Raw genomic sequence first — 25,915 nt, 5'->3', positions numbered from 1 at the left:
AAAAGAAGCATTTGTGCTTTTCTTTAGCCAATGGCTAAGTTTCTTTGCAACTCTATGTAGTTTAGGTTGCATGTAGAATCATTGAAGCTAGACATGATCGATCTTGCTTGTGGAGTGATTCGAATCTCAAACAAGTGTTCTTGTCTTGAGATATTTGATCAACAAGAATCATTGAAGCTAGACATGATCGATCTTGCTTCTGGAGTGATTCGAATCTCAAACAAAGTGTTCTTTGCTTGAGATATTCGATCGACAAGGTAATCCGAATCTTATTCCCCTTGTAGTTGATTCCTTATCTTATCAAGTCCATTCCACCATAATCACATTCAATAAAATTGTTAAATCAGCTCTCGTCCACATTAGATGACAACATGGAACGAACCTGCCTGCATAATGAACCAAATTTTCTTGAGACAAACGTTTGAAACATGGTTTATTAAGAGTTGGGTCATCAAGAACGAGTCACTCAGCATAAACTGAGAGCAAGAGAGTAGTAAATGTATGATCGGTTTAGGTTATTTGATATCAAAATTCTTAGCCATCAGCGCAGTTAAATTCTGGGTAGAAGGGTGGGAAGATCAGATGGGACATCCGAACTTGCCTGCAAAATAAGACACGACAACATCATAAAAGCTTTTAGATACAGCAAGGGTTAATTATGGACAGACATTCATGAGCTTCATTCACAAGCAAAACTTTAGCATCACTTTGTTGAGTAATCATACCTCTAGATATCTTTTCATCAATGTTGTTGTACTGTGGTTAAAGCCTTCGATCGATTCTCCCTTTGTTCGTGATGCATTCAGTTGCTTTCGAACCTGGGTAGCAAGCGACTGCATTCACACAGGTCATTGCAATGCTAAGTCAATGGCAACTCAAGGACCACGGTTTCGTTAGTGTTTCGGGAAAAGGGAAGGAACTTCTTTCTTTTCGATAAGCTTTATGATCTCCTGAAAAAGCGTACCTTGCCCAATTCAACTCCCCACTGGTCAAACGAATTGATGCCCCAAATGAAACCTTCTACAGCAATTCTATGCTCGTAGATCGCAAGCAACTAGGGATTAAATATAGTTGGCCATAGCATCAGTAGAGCAATTTGCAGAAGAAACCTCGAAAGAGGGTATTTCGAATATAACGCAAAAACGCTTATAAGAGACGATGTACCTGACCAATGTTGTAAGCATTCAATGATGGAAGAAGAATGCTAAGCGAAGGCCGGTTGCCAGAAAACGTCTGAAGAAAAGAGATAAAAGTTAGGTTGTTGATTCCACTCTGAAGAACAGATAAAAGTTAAGATCAAGTGTGTCACCTTGTGGGAAATAAGATGTTCTGGAACATTCTCCTTACGCAATTGCTCGGGAGTCTATAAAAAAAAAAAAGTCGACGTCTAAGTTATTTCGAAATGAACAAGATGAGTTCTGACTCGATCTCCACATGAAATACAAAATTCACCGACAGTTTTTCGATGCCGGTGCTTGTCATGATAGAAGGATTGATTATTTCAGAGTATTTATAAAAGGGTGTAAAAACTAACCTTCCCATAGGCTAAGGCATCTGGCTGTGCAAAAAAGTTGGACATGAGCTCATCATGGTTACTCACAACCTCACCTGTGCGACAAATGGAAAATTAGATATTGCAAGAAGCAAGCCTCTATTGGGAGAAATGTACATTCTGGCTTTCTTTTTAATCATCTGTTGACTGACCTAAAATCAAGGTTCAAATACCTTTTAAGTAAACAGGTTGCTGGCTCTTTACAACACCGATAAAATCGCAAGGAATAACACGTCCCTGGAATTTTCGAAGATAGTTAGTTCCGATAAACTAGTAATCGATTCACAGCAGATCTCCCATGTCATAGAATGATATTTACTGTGAAACAGCTTTTGGCAATATGAAAGAAGCATAAGCAATTCGGCATGAATCACAGAATGACAATTATTCGTGTGATGAACAAGATTCGTTCGTACTTGGTGAATTAATTGGTAAAAACTGTGTTGGCCGTTAGTTCCAGGCTCCCCAAAGTCAATTTCGCCAGCCTCATAAGGGAGTGGAATCCCATCAATTGAAACTCCCTTGCCATTACTCTCCATGCTAACCTGGAGTAAAGTGGAATGAGCATTTAGAATTTACCGCTGAAACGAACACTCAAAAGAGTTTAGCTGCATGCCTGCTGAATATGTGGAGCAAACTTCTCCAAAGCCTGGGAATAAGGTAAGATGGCCTGGGAAGAAATAGATTTTATTAGAATCGATTAAAAACAAAAGACAACTAAAACTTCGAGTATGTTCTCGAGGACGCTACAAACAAAATCACAAGAACTTACTCTCGCTGCATGTCCAAGAAACGAAACATTCCAGACGCTCAACAATCCCAAAAGCACCTGAAGAAATTATGATAAAAATGCGAGGAAATGAGTGACTATAATGTAGATAACAGGATTTACGGGTTTAGATTCATCGATACTTACTGGAATATTTTTCTCGGAAGGTGAGGAGTAGAAATGCTGGTCAATGCTTGAAGCTCCCTTCAAGAATCTGTAGGAAAGAAATACATCTTAGACATCTAGGAGTATATTCACTTTTCAGATCAGAAAACAATGTATTCTTTTACACTTATTAAGCGACTTAAATGGTGCACTAAATTTTCGAACAAGTTTTCATTATAATCCCAGTGTTGTAAGCACTTGAAGTAACTCGTTGGGAAAATAGCTATGAAACTCTAGATTATGAACATAGATATAGCCTATTGTCGGAGCATCAGTTTTGTTTAAATACAGATCTTTTTCGATCAAATTCTAACTATGTGCACTTAGCTCACTAAACAGACACAGAAACTTGAAAGGATGAATGGGTTGGGTTTCATCTTACACAATATTATCCATGTGGAAGATATAACAAGAGGTAAAACTATATTAACAAGGAACCATACTTTTCTACAACTGAGAAGCCATATTGAAGAGACAAAGGCAACACTCCTACAGCACTGCAAACTGCATATCAAACTTCTTACTTTTAACTGTTTCATTGTGAGATAGCCAATTAAAAGCATATAAGCCAAGTAAGAATTTCAAATGAGAAAGAAAGTTTACCACTGTACCGTCCACCGACCCAGTCCCAGAATGCAAAGGCATTGTTAGGATCAATACCAAACTTCTCTACAAGCTGGAAATGGTGAAGCCACAAAAATTTAAGTAAGACACAAAACCTATATGCATTATTAAACCCCAAGGAGGAGCAAATGAACCAGAAAAATCATGAAGCAAGAATAGTGCTGAAAATCTATGGGAGAAGGTGGGAAACAGTACAAGAAAAATGAGAATTATACATGTTAGAATGAGGATAGGGTGAGACATAACAAAAATCAATGTGTTAAAAGGCGCACCAAGGGTGCCTTTCCTCATATGAGGTAAAGGGACCCCATCTCAACACTGGCACACAAAGCACAAATTTGCCTCACCTTGTTTCTTTTTCTCCTTTTCTAATTCTAGGAAGAAAATTTCCAAGGTGATTATTTTAAACACGGATTCCTAAACAAAGCTCATATTTATCTATTTTCACCAACTCATACTTCGTAGCATTGGTTTTTTTTTTTTTTTTTTTTTTTTTTTTTTTTTATTTATTTTTTTTTTTTATATATATCTTTTAGATAATATGTCTCACTCTCACCTCACTTCCATACTTTATTTTCACATCAAGCTTAATCTCCAAAAGGCTATTGGACTCAATACATGTTTCACTTAACAAAACACTAAAACATGTCCTCCATGATTTGCTAACCCGGTGACAATGAGGAATGAATATATAATTTCCACACATAGAAGTTGTGGACTTGAAAGATTTTTAATGAAAAGGCTGCAGGTAAGGAACAAGCACACAAATCGAACAGCATGAACATCCATCTCATAATCAGTAGTGCTTCAACTAAACAAATGTCTGAGAAAAATAACTTGCAAGTGAGTTATCAAGCATAGAGGTGCCACAGTTCTCATCCAACAGTACTAAATAATCAACAAACGTTCATACCGGGAGGTTTGTGCTAACTGCTACCATATGCTTTGCAACAGCAGAAGGCCTGGGATAAAAAACATGTCATGATCCAGGTTTCATCTATGAGGAAATGGCAAGATGATACTTATATTTCCATGAAATCAGGGAAAAGATATTCTGTCTCAATTTGTCAAAGTACTAAACCATTTTAAAAGACACCAAAATAGATAGGTGGTTTATGAATAATTAACACGTAATAGACGTCCAGATTTATCAAGTCTCAGGCCAGCACAATTTAAAAAGAACCATTTGGACCTCACAAATCTATCTACAAAGCTACACCATGCAATGCCTGGATGAAGCAGAAATGCCAAAACAACCAAAACAATAACATAGTAGGTGACTTCACTAACCCAAGAGCAGCAGAAATCCACTCCCTTAGAGTCCGGGCATTTAACATAGTTTCAGCCGTGGTAAACGTCTTTGAAACAACCACAACTGCATACATATTTAACAAGTAAAAACAAATAAAGTCGGTATTTATGGAAAGTAGAAGTTAGAATGATAATCCTCTAGAAGAAAAGAACTGTTCAATGAATAAAGAACCTACCCAAAGTGGTTTCAGGGCTTAAACCAGTGATATTTCTCGCCACATCAATGGGATCCACATTAGCAAGACTGAAAGCAAAGCATAGAAATGATGAACTCTTTTAGCCTGACTCCCAGTAGCACAAAATAGTGAAATTGCAAAACCACAAATCTTAATTATCATATCAACCAGCTTAAATGGCCATAAACTGCTAGTAGACCAACCCATCAACCAACCAATAATATAACAATGTCCTCGTAAGCAATACATCCAGCCAGAAGTCTTCTTGAAATTTCTTTTAGAGAATAGAAAATATAATATCGACAAAGATGAAATGACATGCAGGTACAAATATAGAGTGAAAGAAGAGAGAAAAAAAAAAAACAAAAACATGTTTCTATTCACTCAAGTAAACGGAAGTATCCAAGGATGTATTTTAAAATGATATTTTAAATAAAAAACAAAATAGCTTTAAATTATACAAACCATATACGGAAGAAAATGTCAATTGTCTCTTTACCTTCTATAGAGATCGTTTTATCAATTCAACAAGAATGAGCTTTTTCATCTCACAAAGTTACGAAAACCACCCAACACTTCTACTCACATTTTTAAAAATACAAGTGGTCTGAGATTTAGTGGAAGACTGTTGCATCCGGGCATAACCAACCCAATGCAGTAGGGGCTTGTTTCTTTCAAGATAGCAAATTGACATGCTTCAATCCATTTCTTCTTTCAAAATGCTATTCTAAATCATTTAATTAATGAATATTCATCTATTGACTAGTTATAGTTCTTTAGTTTCTGAAAATTACAACTTTTCAGACAAGATGAAATCCCCGGGCTCTCTAAGGATGATTGTGTCACAGAGTACTTACAAACGTAACTGACGCCCTTCTGCAGACTTAATAGCCTCTGGATCTGTAAATACCAAGGACAATGTACTATTTAAGCTTTACTTAGTCATAAAGTTAAAAAACAATTGAAAGGAACCAATTGAATGCGTCAAGACTTAGGAGATGATTTTACTCAAAGGAACTTGTTGAATGAGTCAAGATCTCCTCGTTGAACTACAATAGTAAATATATAAGAGGAAGTAATATTTTTTCAACCTGTTTGAAGTGCCGTATGCACAAACAGAGGCCCCAAGAAGCTGCCACCAATGCCAATTGCAACAACATCCTTCAGAGGTTTTCCTGTGGCTCCAACCTACCAAAACTTGCAAATTAGAAGTGCAAAAAGTATTAGGCCAAACAATAAGGCAAGCTGTATACCCAAGAACCATTGCGAACTCTCTCAGAGAACTCCTGTATCTTATCAAGAACTTTCCAAACATCAGGCACAACATTCTTTCCGTTGCTCTGTATTGTTGCATCTCTTGAAGCACGAAGAGCAACATGCAGCACTGCCCTGTTTTCAGTGCTGTTTATCTACAAGCCACAAAAAGTGAGGATAGAAAGAACAATTATCTTCTATTTTTTGTAATGTTAAATTCTTGATGACAGATTTTAGACACTCTTGAACAAGGCTGCTTCTATGTCTTTTCTAGCAGAAATAAGACATAAAAGTCAACATTTGCTTCCTAAAGAAAAGAAAACTACTAGATAATTACTATTGATTCCCTAACATTATTAACACGAATTGGAAATGAAAAGAAAACCTGCACTTACATGTTCACCATTGAACATCCGATTAATTTTTTCCTTGAGATTTGCCGCCTGAATTGCACGAAAGGGAAAAAGTTATTAGAGAACAACAATTTCCACTATACAGTAATAACAACGGACAAACCCCACCTCTGCCAACTTGAAGAGCTTTCCAATGGTGTCAAGGGTGGCCCGTTGTCGTGAATAATCCAACAATAATCCATCGTACTCACTAACAAAAACATAAATCATCAACGAAATTGCTATCAAATTAAAACATACCAAGCGCATCTAAGTATAATCAACAAAGATTGAACCAAGAAATGGTATAAATATCAATCAAAGACTCCAGGGAAAAAAAAAAAAAAAAAAGCTACGATCATCATACACCATCAAAGATTTGCATCTAGCAGCATCGCTCATCAAATCACGCAAATGGGTCTTGTCAATGTCCCCAACATGGGCCTACAGCCAACACAAGGTTCAGCATTATGATAGCACATATCAAGCTTAAAATCAACTTGAGACCCACCAACCAAGTACCTTGAGGTTCTTCCACGCCTCGGATTCAGAGATAAGAGTAGAAGAAGCCATTCCAAATAATCAAAATCACCTGCAACAACCGTTACCTTCGTAATCTCAGTAACAAAACGAGCAAAAATGGAGCACGAAATTCAAAATACCAAACTTCCTCCTACAATTTCCGAGATAAAAAAGCAGCAGATGAATCAAAACAAACGGAAAGATTCTTATTCGGAAAAGAAAAAAGAAGAACAGAGGATTGGAATGCGTAGAGGATATACGAAGAAGATTAACAAAAAAGAACTAACATCAGGTTCGATTCCGAGCTAGAAATTTAACTGAGAAAAAGATGAAGAAGGCCGAAAGAACCTGAGAGAGAGAGAGAGGAAAATGCCGCCCGAATTGGAAAGAGAGAAGAATTTGGTTTTGAGTTTCGAAGAGCGAAACCATGGTGAGTGATGTGTGGAGGTCTGTGGGCTTTCGGGTTGGAAGTGCCACGTCAGATGGGCCGTTGGGAGGTCACGTGGAGAGAGAAAGGGCGCGAATTTGATGCGATTACGACATCCCGAGCCTTTTGTTTTGTCGTTTGGGGGTTATTCGATGCGTCGTCAACACGAAAGTTGGGCGCAGAAATAAATAGCTAAAAATTTTCCGTTGCCGGGAATCGAACCCGGGTCTCCTGGGTGAAAGCCAGATATCCTAACCGCTGGACGACAACGGAATTGATGTTAACCAAATGTTAATAATTATACAAATATAATAATATTTAGATTTATTTGTATAAATAATAGGATTTACCCGAGAATTACATTTTTTTAGAATTAATATAATTGTTCAAATAATAAATTCAACTAAAAAAAATCATAAAATATTAAATTTGAGTTGTCATTTATTTCGTACTAAAAAAACCTATTTATTTATTTTAAAACATTGAATTAAATTTTTACGGACTAGAAATGCCAATGTAATATAAAACCAAGTATCATTTTATTATATTTTTGTTTATGAAATATTACTGAATTTAATAGTAGGTTAAGAAATTATATAGAAAAATGAAAACTATATATTAAAAAATCCTTTGAAATATTTTTTAAAAAATAAATTTTCTCGTGGGAAACCCGATTCCACAAAATAAATAAATAAATGAACAATTTTGTAAGAATGAGAATTGAAATAGAAGACGAAAATGGGGGAATGGAATAACGAACGACCGTAACAGATGTCGGCTCAATCTGAAGGAAATTATGCATAAGCTCTACAGAATTATTACGAAGCCATGCGACTAAAAATCGATCCCTATGATCGAAGTTATATACTCTATAACATAGGTCCTATCCACTCAAGGAATGGAGAACATACGAAAGCTTTGGAATATTATTTTCGGGCACTAAAACGAAACTAGTTACACCGTACAACTTAATTTCAATATATCTTCTATAAAATTACAATTTAAATTAGTTGAATTCAAACCAAATATGCTTTAATGAACACTGCACGGTACTCAAAAGGTCTCTCGATGTTCTATATTATCAATTTTACAAATGGTGACAGACAAACAAGTAATATAATGTTCTATCACTCTCTTCAAACATCCAAGTTTTCCACCATCAAAATTTCAGCTACACAAGTTTCTCTGCAAAAAAAAACAGGACAGACTTCAAACGAATCGCCTCGTGATGTTCCGAGTAGTGGCTCGGTAGGTACGGACGAGCAAGCCAACTCCTACACCAATACCGACACAAACACCGAGCCCTATACCAACACCAACTCTCACACCTGCATTGAACCAGGAGAGTTCACCATCTTCATCGTCTAAATATTCTCTCCTCTTCCAGTACATGTTGCTGTAATCGTCGCTGTTGTCAATGTCCTGTTTGTATCTCCCATATTCTGTTGCCTACAACACAAGTAAATGGACATTTCATTTGAGGACAACCCCATGATTCATTATCCGATAATATTACATAATGTCTGGAGCGATTGAAACTTAAGGCTAGCAGATATTGTCCTCCTTGGACTTCTCCTTAAAGTTTTTAAGCTCGGGGGAGGTTTCCACACCCTTATAAATGTTTCGTTCCCCTCCCCAACCGATGTGGAGTCTCAAAATCCACCCCCTTCAGACGGTACGCTGAAACTCATTCCCCTCTCCAATCAATGTGAGATCTCCCAATCCACCCCTCTTCGGGGCCCAGCGTACTCGCTGACACTCGCTCCTCTCTACCATTGATGTGGGATCTCATAATCTACCCCATTCGAGTCCCAATGTTCTTGCAGGCATACCTCCCGATGTCTGGGTCTGATACCATTCGTAATAGTTCAAGCCCACCGCTAGTTGTCATCTTTGGACTTTCCCTTCTAAAGGTCGTCAGCTAGGGAGAGGTTTCCACACCCTTAAAGAATGTTTCGTTCTCCTCCCCAACTAATGTAGAATCTCACAAATTCGAACATTGAAATCCAGACAAGTATCATAATATCAAGGAGAGGTTTTCACACCCTTAAAGAATGTTTCGTTATCCTTCCTAGTGATGTAGAATCTCATAAATTTGAACATTGAAATCCAGACAAGTAGCCGAATACCATGATTGATAAAAAAAGCTACTAACTCAATCACTGCAAGAGAATCAAAGTTAAATTTAACTTTTCAACTATTAGCAGTATAATATCATCGAGCATTTGATCTAATTATGGTATATTTGTATGTGGTTTATCTACAGATAGATCCAGAACAAAGATGAACAAATGCATATTTTCTGCAAAAACTCACAGGGTATAGAAATCTCAAGAAGCCAACCTCAGAGTATCAGTGATGTACCTGTAAATCATATTCTGGAAAGTGATCTTCATTAGAATCAGGCGTCTCAGACTCCGGTATCGTGTCCAACATGGATTTCCAACTCTGTTTCGTTCGGGAGCTTAGCTGCAAAGTTTTGGTCAAGATGATAGGACTTCCAGAGAAGCTACCAGCTATATAAACGTCGATCATCGGGGACGGGGTTTCACCTCCAATCATATGCTGCTTTCCCTTCAAGAGCCCGCCACCCAACTTCGACTTACAACTCATGATGCTCCACCTCTTTGCATTGTTTTTGGATTCACCTAATAAACCATTGGAATCCAACATCTCCAAAACCCCAGAAAGAATCAAATCTTCCTTATCATATACCTCAAATTTTACACTTCCACTAAACCTTATATTGTCAGTAGTCACAAAAGTAGCTTCTTCTGATTCCTTATCAGCTCTATCTCTCCTCAGAGAGGAAGAGACTCCCTCCGAGCGACTACTACTCCTAACGCCATTGACTTCAAAAAGGGTGTCCGGGCTGAGAGGGATATGGTTGAGCGTGAGGAACTCGGGCGTCAAGCTGTCTACTTGGAAATTACTGATCCTAACATAGAACACTCTCAAATCAAGCCAAGGCGATGAGTACACTTTAACACGAGGCTGGCGATGCGAGAATCTTGCAAGCTGAAGTTCATCATCCATCGCTTCAACTTTTGGATCAGAAGGCCAATCTAGGTTGTCTCACAACTCAATCCTGAAACATATATATTGCTAAGATCATCAAAATAAGGAACAGATTGATCTTTTCTTTCAAGTAAAGTTTCAAAATCTCAAACGATCAAAACCATACGCATTCATCCAAAACAGAGCACAGTAATGTCAGGAAATCAAGTTCATAAATAGAAAAGTAAATTCCAGGAATAGAAATCCTAAAAATAAGGGGGAAAACGAAGTCAAGATCAAAACTGAAAGAAGTTCCAATTCAGGCAAGCTCAAATCAATGGACAAAACCAACTCCACACCAATTGAATAACATCCAAGTATCCAACCGAACCGTATGAGTAGCATACATCTAACCTGGGGATGTTAATTCAAGACATAAATACACCTAACTGAAGAGAGATAAACTAAGAAACTAAAGAGAAAATCCTTAGAATCGGACATTCAGAAACCATTAGCAGAAAAAAGATACACCCAACCATGAATTTACACCTTGAAAAGTCACAAATCCAAAGAGTTTCAATGGAAATTAAATTGAACAAACGTCTAAGATCAAAATTTGTAACCTAAATGTTTCCTCCAAGAATCTGCCAGCCTCGAACAAATCGAACAAATCCACATCACGCGAGCCAACCGCCGGCCAAGAAACCCGTGATGATCTGTATTGCTTCAGAATTACATAGAAAAATAGACTCACGCTAAATCCAGCATTCAAAATCTCTATTTATCGGTATCCCTCTCCACTACAAAGTCTTGTTCGAAAAGTGTTCTCGAATCGCTTTCAAGCAACACAATCAAAGCGTTTGATTCCAAACCAAGCGCGATCAGCAAGTACCCTCCACACAAACAAATGGGAAAATCACTAGCTGAGAAACGATTACCAATCCAATTTGAAACGAGGAATTGAAATCCGATCAGTATCCAGAAGTTGCGTCGGAAATGAGAACAGAAACCACGAGATTATCCGAAGAAAATGATGGAAAATTACCAGAGAAGTAAATCTGAAGAAAAGTAGATGGGCGTAGAAAGGAAGAGACCGATCTTATCCATTAGCAATGAGCAAGAAATGGATTTGGAGCAAGCCATGGAGCGTTGAAGCTGCGTAGAGCTGTCCCATTTTGGATAAATGGGACCTAGGAACTAGGAGGGAGATTGAGGGAGAACCTTTATAAATTCCACCAATTTATTTATTTATTTATTTATTTTAATCACGAGTGGTCTCCACATTCAATTGCTTCCCTCGATGCTGAGTAGTTAGCTCGGTTTAGGGCTAAATCATGAGTGGGCTCCACATTCAATCTCTTCCCTCGATGTTGAGTAGTTAGCTCGGTTTAGGGATAAATCATGAGTGGGCTCTACATTCAACCTCTTCCCTCGATGCTGAGTAGTTAGCTCGGTTTAGGGCTAAATCATGAGTGGGCTCTACATTCAATCTCTTCCCTCGATGCTGAGTAGTTAACTCGGTTTAGGGCTAAATCATGAGTGAGCTCCACATTCAATCTCTTCCCTCGATGTTGAGTAGTTAGCTCGGTTTAGGGATAAATCATGAGTGGGCTCTACATTCAACCTCTTCCCTCGATGCTGAGTAGTTAGCTCGGCTTAGGGTTAAATCATGAGTGGGCACTACATTCAATCTCTTCTCTCGATGCTGAGTAGTTAGCTCGGTTTAGGGCTAAATCACGAGTGGGCTCTACATTCAATCTCTTCCTTCGATGCTGAGTAGTTAACTCGGTTTAGGGCTAAATCATGAGTGGGCTCCACATTCAATCTCATAGTTAGCTCGACTAGATAAAATTATTTGAGGAGTCGAATAACCAATATCTACAACCCATTCACGAGCCACCTTTTCTTAAGCTTTGTTGGATGACACGACATTCTCATTCAAACATAAACTAAACTAGCATCTCGAGTGATTCCAAGAGCAAAATGAGAACGAAACACTCTTTATAAGGGTGTGGAAACCTTTCCCTAATAGACACATTTTAAAGCCTTGAGAGGAAGCCCGAAAGGGAAGGCCCAAAAAGAACAATATCAGCTAGCGGAGGGCTTGAGACGACATTCTTATTCAAATATAATCTAGCGGAGTGATTCCAAGAGTAGAACGAGAATTAAGACCACGACCAATGGCGAACACTCGTTGTTTACAACATGGACTATTAGGGTATCTAATCCCGTTCGTCCCTTAAATGACCTAGAAAGAAAAATAAGTCCGTGCTAGTGAGTAGCATGATACCATCCCGAGCCCGAATCGCATAGCATCAAATTTTCAATCTACAATGGATAGATACATCAATCACAAATGGTATCAACAGTGATTTTTGGGTAATTTTTCAAGAACAAAGATCAACAAATTAACAAAATTCAAAACCAATATTCGAAAACCCCATCAAATCGATTGCTCCGTTAGCTACTTTTTCTGGGTTTGTTCTTCCTCCTTCCTCTGCTTCTCGATCCATCTCCTGATTTGGGTTCTTCCGATTCATGTTGCTTCGCAGCTCCTTCCATGGAAATCGGCGGCTCATCTCCGGTGGATTTACCCTTCTTCGGCAGCGGTTTATCCGCAACATCCGCCGCCGGCGGTGGTAGCTTCTTGTCATCCGGTGGCTCATCGAGAACTTTACGAGGTCGGCCTCTCTTTCTAGGCTGTACAGATTGACCGCCGCCGTGGGCGCCGCCATCATCGGGTAATTTGGAGGTGGAGGTTTCAGCTATGGCGACTGAAATCTGCTTGGTTTTCTGGGTTTTCTTCTTTCCCATCAAATAAACAGCAATAAAAGAGGTAAGGGAAAAGTTGAAGAAGAAGAAGAAGAAGAAGAAGAAGAAGAAGAAGAAGAAGAGGAAGAACACCAAGAACAGGGGAAGGGAGGCGGATTGCGATCGCTTTGAAGAGGCCCACAAAAGGCAAAAGAGATGATTATGAGTTGAAATTGGAATTGAAAGGGGGTATTAATGTCAAATTATTATAAACGACGACGTGTATTTAAACCGCTATGAACGGTCAACTACAAGAGTTTGGTCATACGACGATGGTCGTCAAAAGAGTTGCTTGTTTTTTAAGGTTATTGCTACTAGAGATGGTCGCTAACAATGGTTGTACAGTGTCACAATCACACTCTTATCACAGTGGGAATTCGCACTTCACAAACAATATTAACGATGCTCGACCCTTGAGTCTTGTGTTGAAACAAATGTTTTAGAAAACATGAGCGATGAAAACAATCTTAAAGAAAGCAATGTTATAACTAAAAGCGAGTACGCAACAACGACTCTGATATCATATATAATGAGTGGGAAGAATTGACAACTAATCTCACATGCTTTTATAGTACATTTTGGGACATTTAGCCCTGACGAGTGTAGACATAATTTCGGTGACCGGTCAAACACTCCCGTAATGACACAACATGAAATAGTAAATGCTTATGTAAAATGGGGTTTGGAATGGGTATACAGCCATGGACAACACGTCATAGACAAGCTTGATCGAGACATTTGACAATGCAACCATAAGCAATACTCTTTGGACAAATATGATTTTTTTTCTTTCTAAAAATGGTTAATTATATTCCTATGGATAAATAAAATAAATTAAAGTTGAATAAAACAAATTTTATAATAATGTTTTAATGTCTAAACTTGAATAAAACATATTTTAATTATTACCTAATTTTTCTAATAAATTATTTAACAAAATATAAACTCACATACAAACCTAACCCTCACCAACTATATATAATCAAATTTAAAAATTCACGAATTAAATTAATCAAACAACATAATTCTGATTAATTATCTTTAAATTTCGTACTTTATTTTAAAAATATTCTTCGTACTTTATTTATTTAAAAATTATTCGGAAACTTCTAAAAATTTTTAAAACATTCACATCTGAATTTCAACCATTAAAACTATAAAAAAAAAAAAAAATCTATTTTATAAAACTTAATTAGTAATTTATATATACACTTAATTTAAATACAATTTCCATATTCCATACATTTTCTCAAAACATGTTTAATGGATAAATAAATAAATAAATTTTAGTTTCATATATTAATTTAGTTTCATTTTCATTTTCAATATAATTTAGCTTCATTAAAACAAAATCAATCATTAATAAAATAGACAAAATAGACTCTCTTTTTTTTCAAACCAAAATAATGAAATATCAAACAATTTTAATTACTTTTCATAAATAGTTTATCTTTTAGTCTTATCAATCAGAGTCAAATTTGATTTGGTAAAAGAAAAGGTCAATTTGATTTTCATTTTCAAATTCTTTTATTAAAAAATTGATAATCTAAGTTGCAAGCAATTGACCTTCATAATACTCCAAAACTATATAACATCAAATGTCATTCTATAATAAATAAATAAATAAATAACTTTATATATTATAAGCTAGATGATAAAGTAAAATGATTATTATAATATAGGAGTTTATAAATATCTTATAAAACACATTATGACCCATTGTTTAAATGGAAATCTAATTTCCAATTTTGCTACCGAATATAGATTTGAAAGAGTGAGACAAAAAATTTATGGTATGGATCTCTCGGGTAAAAACGAACTTATTTAGAACTTAATCTAAATCTATGTACGGGTCAATCTAATACCACAGATCTTGCTATTACTTAATCCAATCCTATGTACGGATCAATCTAATCTTACTGATCTTGCTATTTTCCACGGTAATTCTGGTTTATTGGCAAAGAGGCGAAGAAATGGATTTATCATTCAATTTGAATCACTTCAAGAACAAGAAAAAGAACTACCACCCTCTTCTGGTATTTCGATTGAAATACCCATGTAATATAACGCTATGTTCATTCGATCCATGGCTTTCGAGTTAAGACTAAAACAAACAGATATAGAGAAGAAGGTTGAGGCAAAAGTTAGAACATAAAGCTCAAAGCAATCAAATGGTTTAGAGGGAAGCAAATTTTACCAGAGATACAAATGCACTGCAGAATCCTCTTTTCATGGAGCAGGAACAAAGTTTCATCCTAAAAGCGATTTTTTTTTGCAATAAGAGAAGGAAAACCGTCATGGTCGTGACTGAATCTCCTCTCTAACTCGACGAACAAGCATCAATCTCGGGCAATCTCGACATAAACAACCTGATGCAAACTGAAAACTCTGGAAGAAGACGCATAACTCAATAAACGTTCCTAGATGCAGACTATAAGCAAATAAAGGATAACCATCAGGAGCCGAGGTAGACGATAGTCAAGAAGCAATAACCCGAATCGATTTTCAAACATTCTTATGGATCTAAGAACCTAACTTAACAGGATAGATGTCAATGCAGTCTTAAGCATCTAACTTAACAGGATAGTTATCAATGCAGTCTTCCCATGGACTAGATTGAGATGGCCTCACATTCCTGAGAGCTTCCCACACTGCACTATTACATTTGAAGCCACTTCCAAAGGCAATCTGCCACACACGGTTGCCTTTATGCATCCTCCCTTTGGATTCTATGTAGGACAATTCATACCAAATCGAACTCGATGAAGTATTTCCAAATCGGTGAAGGGTCATACGAGAAGCCTCGACATGAAGAGGCAATAGCTGCAAATTCTTTTCAAGTTCATCGATCACAGCTCGTCCACCAGCGTGTATGCAGAAATGATCGAATGCAAGCTTGAAATCAGGGATATATGGCTTCATACTTCCATTAAAGAACTTCTTTAACAACAGGGTTGCAAAGAACAAAAGTTGTTCACTAATTGGGAGCACAAGTGGACCCAGTGTGGTTATGTTTGTTTTCAAAGCTCCTCCAGCAATTGCCATCAAATCTTTGGACAATGACACGCCGGTCTTACCGATGTCGTCCTGCTCCTGATAGACACATCGAAAAGCCTTATCATCAGCTCCGCGATGGGTCCTCACAACATGAATAAGCCTATACTTAGCTCGTCTTCTATCAGCGGACTTGTTGGACAGTAAAACAGCAGAACCACCGACGCGAAACAGGCAATTAGGAATTAACATAGACTTCTTATTCCCAAAATACCAATTCTGAGTAATGTTTTCAGTACTCACAACAACAGCTAAAGTATTCCTATGAACTTGCAACAAATCCTTAGCAAGATCAACAGCTATAACCCCAGCACTACAACCCATTCCACCTAAATTGAAGCTCCTGATATTACCCCTCAATTTATACTTATTAACAATCATAGCAGATAGTGAAGGCGTGGGGTTAAACAAGCTGCAATTCACAACGAGAATACCAATATCCTTAGGTTTAACACAGGTATTAGCAAACAGTTTGTCCAAAGCACCAAACATGACCTGTTCAGCCTCCTCTCTAGCCGCGGCCATGGACGGGCGAGGAGGAATGAAGTGCATAGCTTCAGGAACATAAGTTTCCTCACCGAGTCCAGAGCGTTCCAAAATCTTGCGCTGGAACTCGAGGGAGGACTCATCAAAGTCCCCTGTAAGCCTAGAATGCTCCATGAATCGATGAAATGGAGCCTTAAGGTCATCAGCAGGGCGATAACAGGAATAATCAACAAGATAAACAGGACGAGGACGAGTCATAGTATAAACCGTCAATCCGAAAACCATGACGGCGGAGCAAATAATGACGCTAACCAAATTGTACTGGAGATGAATCCAAAGCTGACGAACATCATCGAGATTCATTTGCGAAGCCTCGATTAAGGTAACCGCAATTAAAGGAACAATACATAAGGTTAACAGATTAGAAATCAAGTAGTGGTACCCTAATTTGACGTACTTGAGATTAACGCTCTGAAGGAAATCGGGCAATCTTCTTGAATGTTGGATCCGAAGGGCACCAGTTCCGGAGCCACTGTTGACGACGGTGGGTGCAGGAGGGGGTGGGCCGCCTCGGTCCATGGCAGAGGGCGGAGGGTATTCCGGCGACTGGAATCACGGAGAGGAAAATCTGTGAAAATGAGAACGGAAATGGAAGAATCCGATGCAAAAGGAATTTGAAAGGGCGGAGAGAGAGAAATTAGGGAGAAATCGAGAGTGGAATTTTTTGAAGCAGTGGTGGCTTTTTGACAGTTAAAAATACAACTGATAATTTATTTTCTTTTTTCTTTTTTCTTTTTCTGTAATTTCAAAATTATAATTTTATTTTTTTATTTTATTTTTGTAATTTCCACGTATGGGAATGCGCGTAGCAACGCACGTGGACATGCCGGTGCTTTGACTCAGATTCCTATCTCTACAGCTAACAAATTTCACTTTTTATTTATAAATTTTCTTTTTATTTCCATTAATATTTCAATTTTTTGTTGAAATATTCCATAAAAAAAATGGAGAATTCTTCCTCGGGCCCCATGACATATGTCTCAGTCTTGCTTGTTCGAGTCGGTTAACAGGGACGGTCAACGAATTGAGTGGGGGAGGATGTCACGGTCATGTTTGTCCAAGGCGTGTTGCCCATTGTTGTATGCCCGTTCCAAACTCCTTTTTCGTACTTTTATCTAGGCCTTTACCATTTCATATCGGGTCAATACGAGGTGTATGACCGTTCACCAGAATCACGTCTACACCCGCCAGGGTAAAAATGTCCCAAAATGTACTATAGGGGGGATATGACTACTACTTGTCACAATCGCACTTTGATGGCAGCGAACTTGCAATTGTGCGGTACTCACTTCCTAGCAACAAATGAGTTAAGCCTATTTGTTCTTGCATTGCCTACGGCCAAGTGACGTATGCTCGAGCTTCTGGCCCCGGTTCAAGAAGAAAGTTTTAGAAAACGAGGGCAAAGAGAGTTTTGAAAGATTAAAATTGGTGTTATATGTGATGCAAGCAAAAAGGCAACAACAACAGCTTACACCATATAACTATCGGGTAGGGAGAAGTTGACAAGTCTTTACCTCTTATTTCAATTTTCATTTATTTTTTATAGCTAATTTATTTCCACTTTTTTATATTAAAAAAATAATATTAATTTTTAATACATAATGTTATTTTTATTAGAAAAATGTAGAATATTATAATAAATTTAATAATATTTCATAAACAAAATACCATATAATAATATAATTTTAAAAAAAAATTTAATATTACGATAAAATTTTAATTTCATGTCTTAGTTTTGATATATATATCAACTTCTTCCTAACCAAAGTTATATACTGTGAGCCGTTGTTGTTAATCTCTTGCTTGCTTATATAACGTTTCTTTCGAAAATCTCTCTCTACCCTAGTTTTCTAAAACCTTCTCTTAAACCGAGGCCAAAGGCTCGAGCATACATTGCTTGGCCATAGACGACGTAAGAATGAATTGGCTTACCTCACTTGTCATTGGAAAATGAGTGCTGCACAATCGCAAGTCCGCTGCCATCAAGAGTGCGATTGTCTATATATATATACACACACATATACACACATATAGCGAAGTGGATGGGATAAGAATTGGGCGGGATCGAGAGCGAAGACGACTCTATTTAATTAATGAGTAGAAATCTCTTTTCACTCCCTTTTTTATTATGCACGGGACAACAATTTTTATTTTATGAATAAAATATTCATAATAAAAATAGTATATGTGTTACATGGCGTGATGCTAACATGAGTGGAAATAAACGGTATAATATGGTCAAAAGATTAAAATTTTAAATGTCGCACGTAATTGATATTTTAATTTTAATTTTGATTTAAATGGATTTATTTTCCATATTATATATTTTATGTGTAAATTTGAAAATAGGGTGTTAATAAAAATGTATTGTTTTTATTATCTTATATTCGTAATTACGTCAAATATTTAAATAAAATAAAAAAATGGATCTTAATTTGTCTTTTTCTGTGTTATTTGCAATGGGAGGTTTTGTTTTGTGTTTATGATAATAAAATAAAATAAAATAAAATAAAATAAATGATAGCCCTTTCTAGAAGGTTTCTTCATGGGCCAATTGAAGGCGACCCCTTTCATTGACCTTTTCTCCTAATTGAAACTTGTGGCAAACAATTTTTGGTATAAAATTGACTCATCGAATTTTGATTCTTTTCGAATTTTGTAATTCAATCTTACCCGATCACTCAATATCTACCTCGGAGTGTTCGTATGATATTAGAATTCGATCAATCTCGACCACTCGATCGAAATCATTAGGGTTAGGCTGGGTTGAATTTTTTAAAAATTGAAAATCTGGGTCGGCTTGCAGGTTGACTTTTTTTTTTTTTTTTTTATCGGGTCGAACTTGTCCAACCCAAAATAGGGTTATAACCAGACCCTCCCACCTTATTAGGAATGTTTTGTTCCCCTCGTTCTCTGACGGATGTGGCATCTCACAATCCCCGTACACTCAATATCTACCTCGTGGTGTTCATATGATATGAGATTCGATGTATCTCGACCACTCGATCGAAATCATTAGGGTTAGGCTGGGTTGGATTTTTGAAAAATTGAAAATCTGGGTCGGCTCGCAAGTTGACATTTTTTTAGCGGGTCAACCTGGACAAGCCAAAAATAGGGTTATAACCCGACCCACCTTATAAGGAATGTTTTGTTCCTCTTCGTTCTCCAAGGGATGTGACATCTCGTAATCCAACCCAAATCTGGCTATGATACTATTTGTAATAGCTCGAGTCCACAGCTAACAAATATTATCCGTTTTTGTCTGTTACGTATTGTTATCAGCCTCATGATTTTAAAATGCGTCTACTAAGGAGAGATTCCCACGTGCTCTTATAAGGAATGTTTCGTTTCTCTCTCCAACCGATGTGGGATCTCACTGTTTGATATTTGGGTTTTATGAGATTTTTAATTATTAGTGTAACATATTTCGTAAATGAGTACGATTTTTAAAATAATTAAAAAAAATAGAATAACCTAACTCAACCGAACACGAAAATAGTTGCTAACCCAATTTGGGTTGGTCCGAACAAAAATTTCAACTCAACCCAACTCATGTATGCTTTTATCGTCCCATATCCCATTTTATAAAGAAATTCATCTACATCCACGTCAGCATGTACATTTACACCAAATAAATGGTGTAAAAAAATTAATGAATTTTTATTTTTTAAAAGATTATTTATTAAAAAATATATTTTGGTGGGTTTTTTTTAATCGATCTAAATTTTCACACCCGAATAAAAAAAAATGGTACATGAATGAACAGATACGACATCTGAATGATAGAAATTTAGAGACAAAATGACTAAGAAATGTTTATAAAAACAAAAAAACAAAAATTACTGCATATATCAAAAGTTACTGCATAAATCATAATAAGAATTTCATGATTAAGCGTGTTTTACTTTGAACAATTCTGTATCAGGTGACCTCATAAATTTTATTAAAATCATGTAAACGAGGACAAAACATGTTAGAAGAACTCAGGTTGGTCTGAGTTCATCCATGTCGGCATGTAGAAGAATATCGGGATCATCATATGCCAAATTCAGATCCCAAATCGTAGGCACGAGTCATTACATTAATGTAAAAAATATATATATCAAATTAACATTCTTTTGGTCGGTTTGCAAATTGACATTCTTTTGGTCGGATTAACTCAACCAACCTAAAAATAGAGTTACAACTCAACTCAACTCAACGCTACCTTACTTTTAAATTTATTATGAATATTAAGAATATTCATGGTTTGTAATTGATATTAGTAATGCGTTATGACTCGTGAATGTTTAATGTTTTAAACTTATGAGATTTTAGTTATTAATATAATAGTACGACGGATAAATATGATTTTTTAAATAATTAAAAAGATAACAACCCAAAAATAGAAACTCGGGTAGGGTTGTGAACTTCATTCAAGTTGTTCGGGTCACCAACCTCACTAACTCAAAATTTTGGGTATGTTCAAAAAATTTCTCCGACCTAATCCGTGTACATCCTTAATTTCTTGTGACATTACCACGTTACCTAATTATCTCGAATTATTGAGGATAATAATAAATATTTTATTTTTAGAAAAATAAAAATTTAATTTTAAAAAATTGTATAGGTAAGTATAGGGATAATATTAAAAATTATTTTCCCCCAATAAGAATTGATAGGGAAATTTGTAATAAAAAAAATAAAAAAATAAAAAAATAAAAATAAAAAAAGGAAAAGTTTGGAAAAGAAGACAATTATTGGATCTGAGACATCAATTATTACAAAACGTGAAAACCAATCAAAGCGATGACCTGGATTGACTTGACGTTCTCTTAAAAAAAAACATGTTATAAATTATTTTAAAAATTAAAAAAAATAAAAAAAATGTCAATATTTGTTGACTATGGTTACAAATGATATCAAAGTTAGACATCGAATAGTGTGCCACCGATGACGCTGAGCCCTTAAGGAGAGATGAGTTATGGGAAATTTCTTCTCCTTATCTCCTTAACAGACTCGTTTTAAAATCTCGAGAGAAACGGAAAGCCCAGATAAGACAATATCAGATCCGTTCCATATCAATTTTTCTCCCACATTTTATAAAAAAAATCTATATATATATATATATATATAACATGAAATGTTGGAAATGTAAATAAAGTTATATATTGGCTAAGAACCGAAAAGATCACGAGTTTCTTAATAAGTTCACTATCTTGATTGGTGTGAGATTTTTTTTTTTTTTTTTTTTGTCATTAATTTATTAATTTTATGTTATAAGGGTGTGGGCCCCGAAGGAGATGGATTGTGATGTCTCACGTTGGTTGGGAGAAGAACAAAACACTATTTATGAGGGTGTAGAAACTTACTCTTAGCGCGTTTTAAAGCCTTGACAATATCTGCCAAACACGATATTCGTTTTAAAGCCTTGAGGGGAAGCCCGAGAACACGATGTTCATTTTAAAGCCTTGAGGGGAAGCCCGAAAGAAAAAGTCTAAAAAGGACAATATCTGCTGAGCAGGATATTCGTTTTAAAGCCTTGAGGGGAAAATATCTGCCGAACATGATATTCGTTTTAAAGCCTTGAGGGGGAAGCCCGAAAGAGAAAGTCCAAAGAAGACAGCCCGAAAGTGAACCCAAAGAGGACAATATCTGCCGAACAGGATGCTGGGCTGATGATAGTGTCTACTTATCTCCTATTTTATTTTCATAATTTTTATTTATTTTTATTATAATCGAGATTGGGATTCTCAAATAATTAGTAGAAATTGGGTGATTAATTTTTTTTTCCTTATATATATATACAAATAATTTTTATTTAAAAAAAAATGTGAAATATCGTAATAAATTCAATAATATTTAATAAAAATAATATAAATAAGTGAGACAGGACGGGGACGGGGGGTTGAAATTGAATAAGATAATCTTCAACCCAACGTGTTAAATGAACATCTCTAATAAATAATAGCCTGCATCGACAACAAAAAGTATAGCACTTCTAAATTCAATTAAAACTGAAAAAAAAAAAAAAAAGATAATCAGTTCAACGGAACCGATTCAAATTCATAGCAAATTGAAGAATTAAGTTGGTTTGGATGAAAATCATACCGAACCAAAAATCGTGAACGCTCCTAAATGCAAGCATTCTAAGGCTGAAGATCAGCTAATTTAAGTACAACAAATAGAAACCGAGACACAATATTTTATACAATATTCTTATTATATATAATATAAATATATTAATCTTCAATCTCGTCTCGTGTTGCAAGTCATTATAGCTTTAGACTCTTCAACCTGCAAAAATCGAAAAATAAAGTTACAATTCAATCAAATCCTAATTCAATCAACCCGTAAATATTTTGTATTTGAACTTTATAATATTTTAATTATCAATATAACATGTGAATAATTATGGTATTTTTTAAAAAAAGAACACCTCGACAATCCAATTTGAAAATACAGAGTTAAAATGGGTTAGACGGTATCCTCTATTCCGATTACTCAGGTCACTGACCCAACCAACTTGTATACGCTCCAATAATAAAAAATGGTTTATGATTGAAACGGACCGAGTTTATTATTTAACCAGAAACAAGTTTTTTCTTATCACGAGTGTTCATCCTTCTCGAACCTATTAATTTTTTCGACTAAAATCAAACGCTCAAACCATATTATCCTGGAATTTCAAGTGGGTCTAAAAGATTTTTTCAACCCAACCCAAGTATACCCAGTGATCACAAATGGTTTATGACTGAAACGGACTGAGTTTATTATTTAATTGAAAACGAGTCTTTTCTTATCAGAGTGTTCATCCTTCTCGAACTCATTAATTTTTTCGACCAAAATAAAACGCTCAAACCATACTAATCTGAAACTTCAAGTGGGTCTAAAAGATTTTTTCAACCCAACCCATGTACACACGTGATCACAAATGGTTTATGAACAAAACGGCCCGAGCTTATTATTTAACCAAAAACGAGTTTTTTCTTATCACGAGTGTTCATCCTTCTCGAACCCATCAATTTTTCCGACCAAAATCCAAACGCTCAAACCATACTGACTTGAAATTTCAAGTGAGTCCAAATGATTTTTTCAATCCAACCCCTCTACACCCCGTGATCACAAATGGTTTATAACAGAAATAGTCCGAGCTATTTAACCGAAAACAAGTCTTTATTATCAGAGTGTTGATCGTTCTCGAACCCTTTAATTATTCCGACCAAAATCAAACGCTCAAACTATACAAATTAATTCCGAAATACATCCAATAGAGAAAGAGATTAACCTTTGTTCGTTGGAGTAATATTGGTCAGAAGAATTGGAGTAATTGGGCAAAGGAATTCTTCCAATCTCAATATTATGGACGTCCTCCACCAGCATCTCGTAGTGCCTCTTCACTTCCTCCGCCGTCTTCCCGCCGACGGCTCCGGCCAGCTTCTGCCACCGGTCCGGCGAGTCCTTGTCGTACACCGTCAGAGCATTTTCGAACACCTTGTTTTGCTTTGGACTCCATGAGTTGGAGCTTGACGATGAAGAAGATGAAGAAGAAGAACTCATTTATTTATTTATTTATTAATATATATATATTTTTTAACTCCAAATATAACTTCCCAATTTATAGAGAAATATATATATATATATATATATTTATTTATATTTTTTAAATTTATTTTAATTTCCATGCCATGGAAAAAAATATATTCTTCAAAAATCCAATTTTCATTTTCATTCCCTTTTTCTTTTTCGTCTTCTTCGTCAAGTTGTTTGACCGGTCAAAGTTATCGGGTGGTCCACGAAAAACTTAAATTATAGCGTTTTACTTACTCCGAGCAATTTTGTGGGGATAATCTTTACTATATTGTCCTTTTTGAGTTTTCGGCTTCTCCTCGTTTTAAAAGCCACACCGTTGTAAATAGTAAATCAATATGGGACATCACAATCCACCCCCTTCGAGGCCCAGCGTCCTCGCTGGCACTCTTTCCTTCCTCCGATCGATGTGAGATCGTCCCCAAATCCACCCTTCTTTGGGGCTAGCGTCCTTACTGGCACACCGCCTCGTGTCTACCCCCTTTGAGGAACAGCAAAAAGGCTGACACATCGTCCGGTATCTGGCTCTGATACCATTTGTAACGGCCCAGATGGGGAACAGCAAGAAGACTGACACATCGTCCGGTGTCTGGCTCTGATACCATTTGTAACGGCCCAGATCCACCCTTAACAGATATTGTCCTCTTTGGGCTTTCCCTTTCGAGCTTCCCCTCAAGGCTTTAAAACGCGTCTGTTAGTGAAAGATTTCCACCCTCTTATCAAGGGTGGTTTATTCTCCTCCCCGCCAATGTGGGACACCATAAAGTAATGTGATCATGTCACACGGGAACGTAGGAGAATATCGGGACTATTAAGTATTAAATTCAGATTTCGAATTGGTGGTAGCTGAGTTGTTACGATTTGAGTTCATAATTTAAAGTTGAGAAAAGGGTTTCGTAGTACGATATTTTTCAACGTTATAATGTTCACGTTTGATTATTTTGACACGTATGATCAGTAACAAATGGTTAAAAATGGTGTTGCTCCGTCCAATTTCGGTTCGTTTTATGTCGGGATAGCGACTTTTATCTCGTATTTTAGGATATTTTTAAAAATAAATCTAATCAATTGAGCTATACTCACACTGACCCGGGAGTGAATTTTAATCGGAAATTATTATTTTTTTCCCAAAGTTGGAGGAGTCAAAGTGAAAAAGAGTTAAGTGTATATTTTGGAATCCTTATCATTCCACGTTCGTTGGGATGAGAATTTCTCCTCTTTATTTTTTTGTTTTTCAAATTCCTTTTCAATCCATTTTTTTTAAAAATATTCTTTCTAAAATATACTATTTTTATTTATTTATTTATTTATAATTATTATTATATTTTAAAATTTAAAATTACCATTAAAAGCGGTTTCCGATACTATAATCATCTAAATTACTGATTCCACGTTTTTTTCGAACTGTTTGAAGTAGCTGAGAATTATAGACGGAAATTCGTAATTTAATTCAAACAAGCGTCTCAGTCACTTTTATGTTGATTTTCTGTCTAATATTTTAATAAATTTTGAAACATTTACGAAAGATTAAGAATAATATGACATTGATATTAATCTCAAGTGGGTGTTGGTTGAATTCGCAAGTTGAAGACGTGGGTCACGTCTCCCTTTTGGCTATGCCTTTCAACTGGTTCCTTTTCATTTTCTTTCATTCGTTCCGATCCTTTTTGCTTCAAAATTAACTCAATTTTTTATCGACAAAGATATCTCTAGCTCGTTGAAATCAATGGTTGAAAAAATTCTAAA

General features: G+C 36.1%; 4 protein-coding genes and 1 non-coding gene across 6 annotated transcripts; all 5 read right to left on the bottom strand.

Moving 5' to 3' along the window:
• Window positions 1-309: 309 nt before the first annotated feature.
• LOC111454393 (glucose-6-phosphate isomerase, cytosolic-like) lies at window positions 310-7,177 on the bottom strand. 2 transcript variants are annotated; one of them, XM_023095870.1, is made up of 24 exons: window positions 7,114-7,177; window positions 6,766-6,835; window positions 6,611-6,687; window positions 6,373-6,454; window positions 6,247-6,294; window positions 5,851-6,006; window positions 5,689-5,785; window positions 5,455-5,497; window positions 4,598-4,665; window positions 4,401-4,485; window positions 4,024-4,072; window positions 3,090-3,162; window positions 2,930-2,990; window positions 2,469-2,535; window positions 2,325-2,381; window positions 2,169-2,222; window positions 1,969-2,097; window positions 1,726-1,789; window positions 1,535-1,608; window positions 1,310-1,363; window positions 1,165-1,233; window positions 965-1,054; window positions 726-833; window positions 310-601 (listed from the first exon to the last, which is right to left on the bottom strand). In XM_023095870.1, the coding sequence occupies exons 2-24, from the start codon at window positions 6,814-6,816 to the stop codon at window positions 551-553; spliced, it is 1,707 nt and encodes a 568-aa protein (XP_022951638.1). In that variant the 5' UTR covers window positions 6,817-6,835; window positions 7,114-7,177; the 3' UTR covers window positions 310-550. The 2 variants fall into 2 exon arrangements, with proteins under 2 accessions (XP_022951638.1, XP_022951639.1); XM_023095871.1 differs by having other exon boundaries at window positions 7,053-7,143.
• A 216-nt stretch (window positions 7,178-7,393) lies between these two features.
• On the bottom strand, window positions 7,394-7,465 carry TRNAE-UUC. The gene has a single exon. It is a non-coding gene; the product is annotated as a tRNA-Glu (tRNA).
• A 733-nt stretch (window positions 7,466-8,198) lies between these two features.
• On the bottom strand, window positions 8,199-11,398 carry LOC111454418 (uncharacterized protein At1g01500-like). The gene is made up of 3 exons (XM_023095907.1): window positions 10,813-11,398; window positions 9,557-10,280; window positions 8,199-8,641 (listed from the first exon to the last, which is right to left on the bottom strand). Exons 2-3 carry the CDS (start codon window positions 10,226-10,228, stop codon window positions 8,402-8,404), a joined length of 912 nt encoding a protein of 303 aa, XP_022951675.1. The 5' UTR covers window positions 10,229-10,280; window positions 10,813-11,398; the 3' UTR covers window positions 8,199-8,401.
• Window positions 11,399-14,802: 3,404 nt separating this feature from the next.
• On the bottom strand, window positions 14,803-17,289 carry LOC111454409 (3-ketoacyl-CoA synthase 4-like). Its single transcript, XM_023095896.1, has 2 exons — window positions 15,198-17,289; window positions 14,803-15,104 (listed from the first exon to the last, which is right to left on the bottom strand). Exon 1 carries the CDS (start codon window positions 17,117-17,119, stop codon window positions 15,563-15,565), a length of 1,557 nt encoding a protein of 518 aa, XP_022951664.1. The 5' UTR covers window positions 17,120-17,289; the 3' UTR covers window positions 14,803-15,104; window positions 15,198-15,562.
• Window positions 17,290-23,780: 6,491 nt separating this feature from the next.
• LOC111454612 (protein RADIALIS-like 4) lies at window positions 23,781-24,133 on the bottom strand (the record flags this gene model as incomplete). Its single annotated transcript, XM_023096108.1, has 1 exon — window positions 23,781-24,133. A coding segment is annotated over one exon (318 nt), but the record flags the coding sequence as incomplete, so codon positions are not given.
• Between the last annotated feature and the right edge of the window lie 1,782 nt (window positions 24,134-25,915).

Source organism: Cucurbita moschata, unplaced genomic scaffold (genome assembly GCF_002738365.1).
Source record: "Cucurbita moschata cultivar Rifu unplaced genomic scaffold, Cmos_1.0 Cmo_Scf00016, whole genome shotgun sequence".
Lineage (NCBI taxonomy): Eukaryota > Viridiplantae > Streptophyta > Magnoliopsida > Cucurbitales > Cucurbitaceae > Cucurbita > Cucurbita moschata.
This window is presented reverse-complemented; position numbering and strand designations above follow the sequence as displayed.

Excerpts from the sequence above, each read along its gene's own strand:
- LOC111454393 (XM_023095870.1), bottom strand. The coding sequence starts at position 6,816 with ATGGCTTCTTCTACTCTTATCTCTGAATCCGAGGCGTGGAAGAACCTC. Across the intron at positions 6,688-6,765 it reads AGGCGTGGAAGAACCTCAAG|GCCCATGTTGGGGACATTGA; the intron begins GTACTTGGTTGG and ends TGTTGGCTGTAG. Across the intron at positions 2,991-3,089 it reads GGTCGGTGGACGGTACAGTG|TTTGCAGTGCTGTAGGAGTG; the intron begins GTAAACTTTCTT and ends TTTGATATGCAG.
- LOC111454418 (XM_023095907.1), bottom strand. The coding sequence starts at position 10,228 with ATGGATGATGAACTTCAGCTTGCAAGATTCTCGCATCGCCAGCCTCGT. Across the intron at positions 8,642-9,556 it reads TTCCAGAATATGATTTACAG|GCAACAGAATATGGGAGATA; the intron begins GTACATCACTGA and ends CTTGTGTTGTAG.
- LOC111454409 (XM_023095896.1), bottom strand. The coding sequence starts at position 17,119 with ATGGACCGAGGCGGCCCACCCCCTCCTGCACCCACCGTCGTCAACAGT.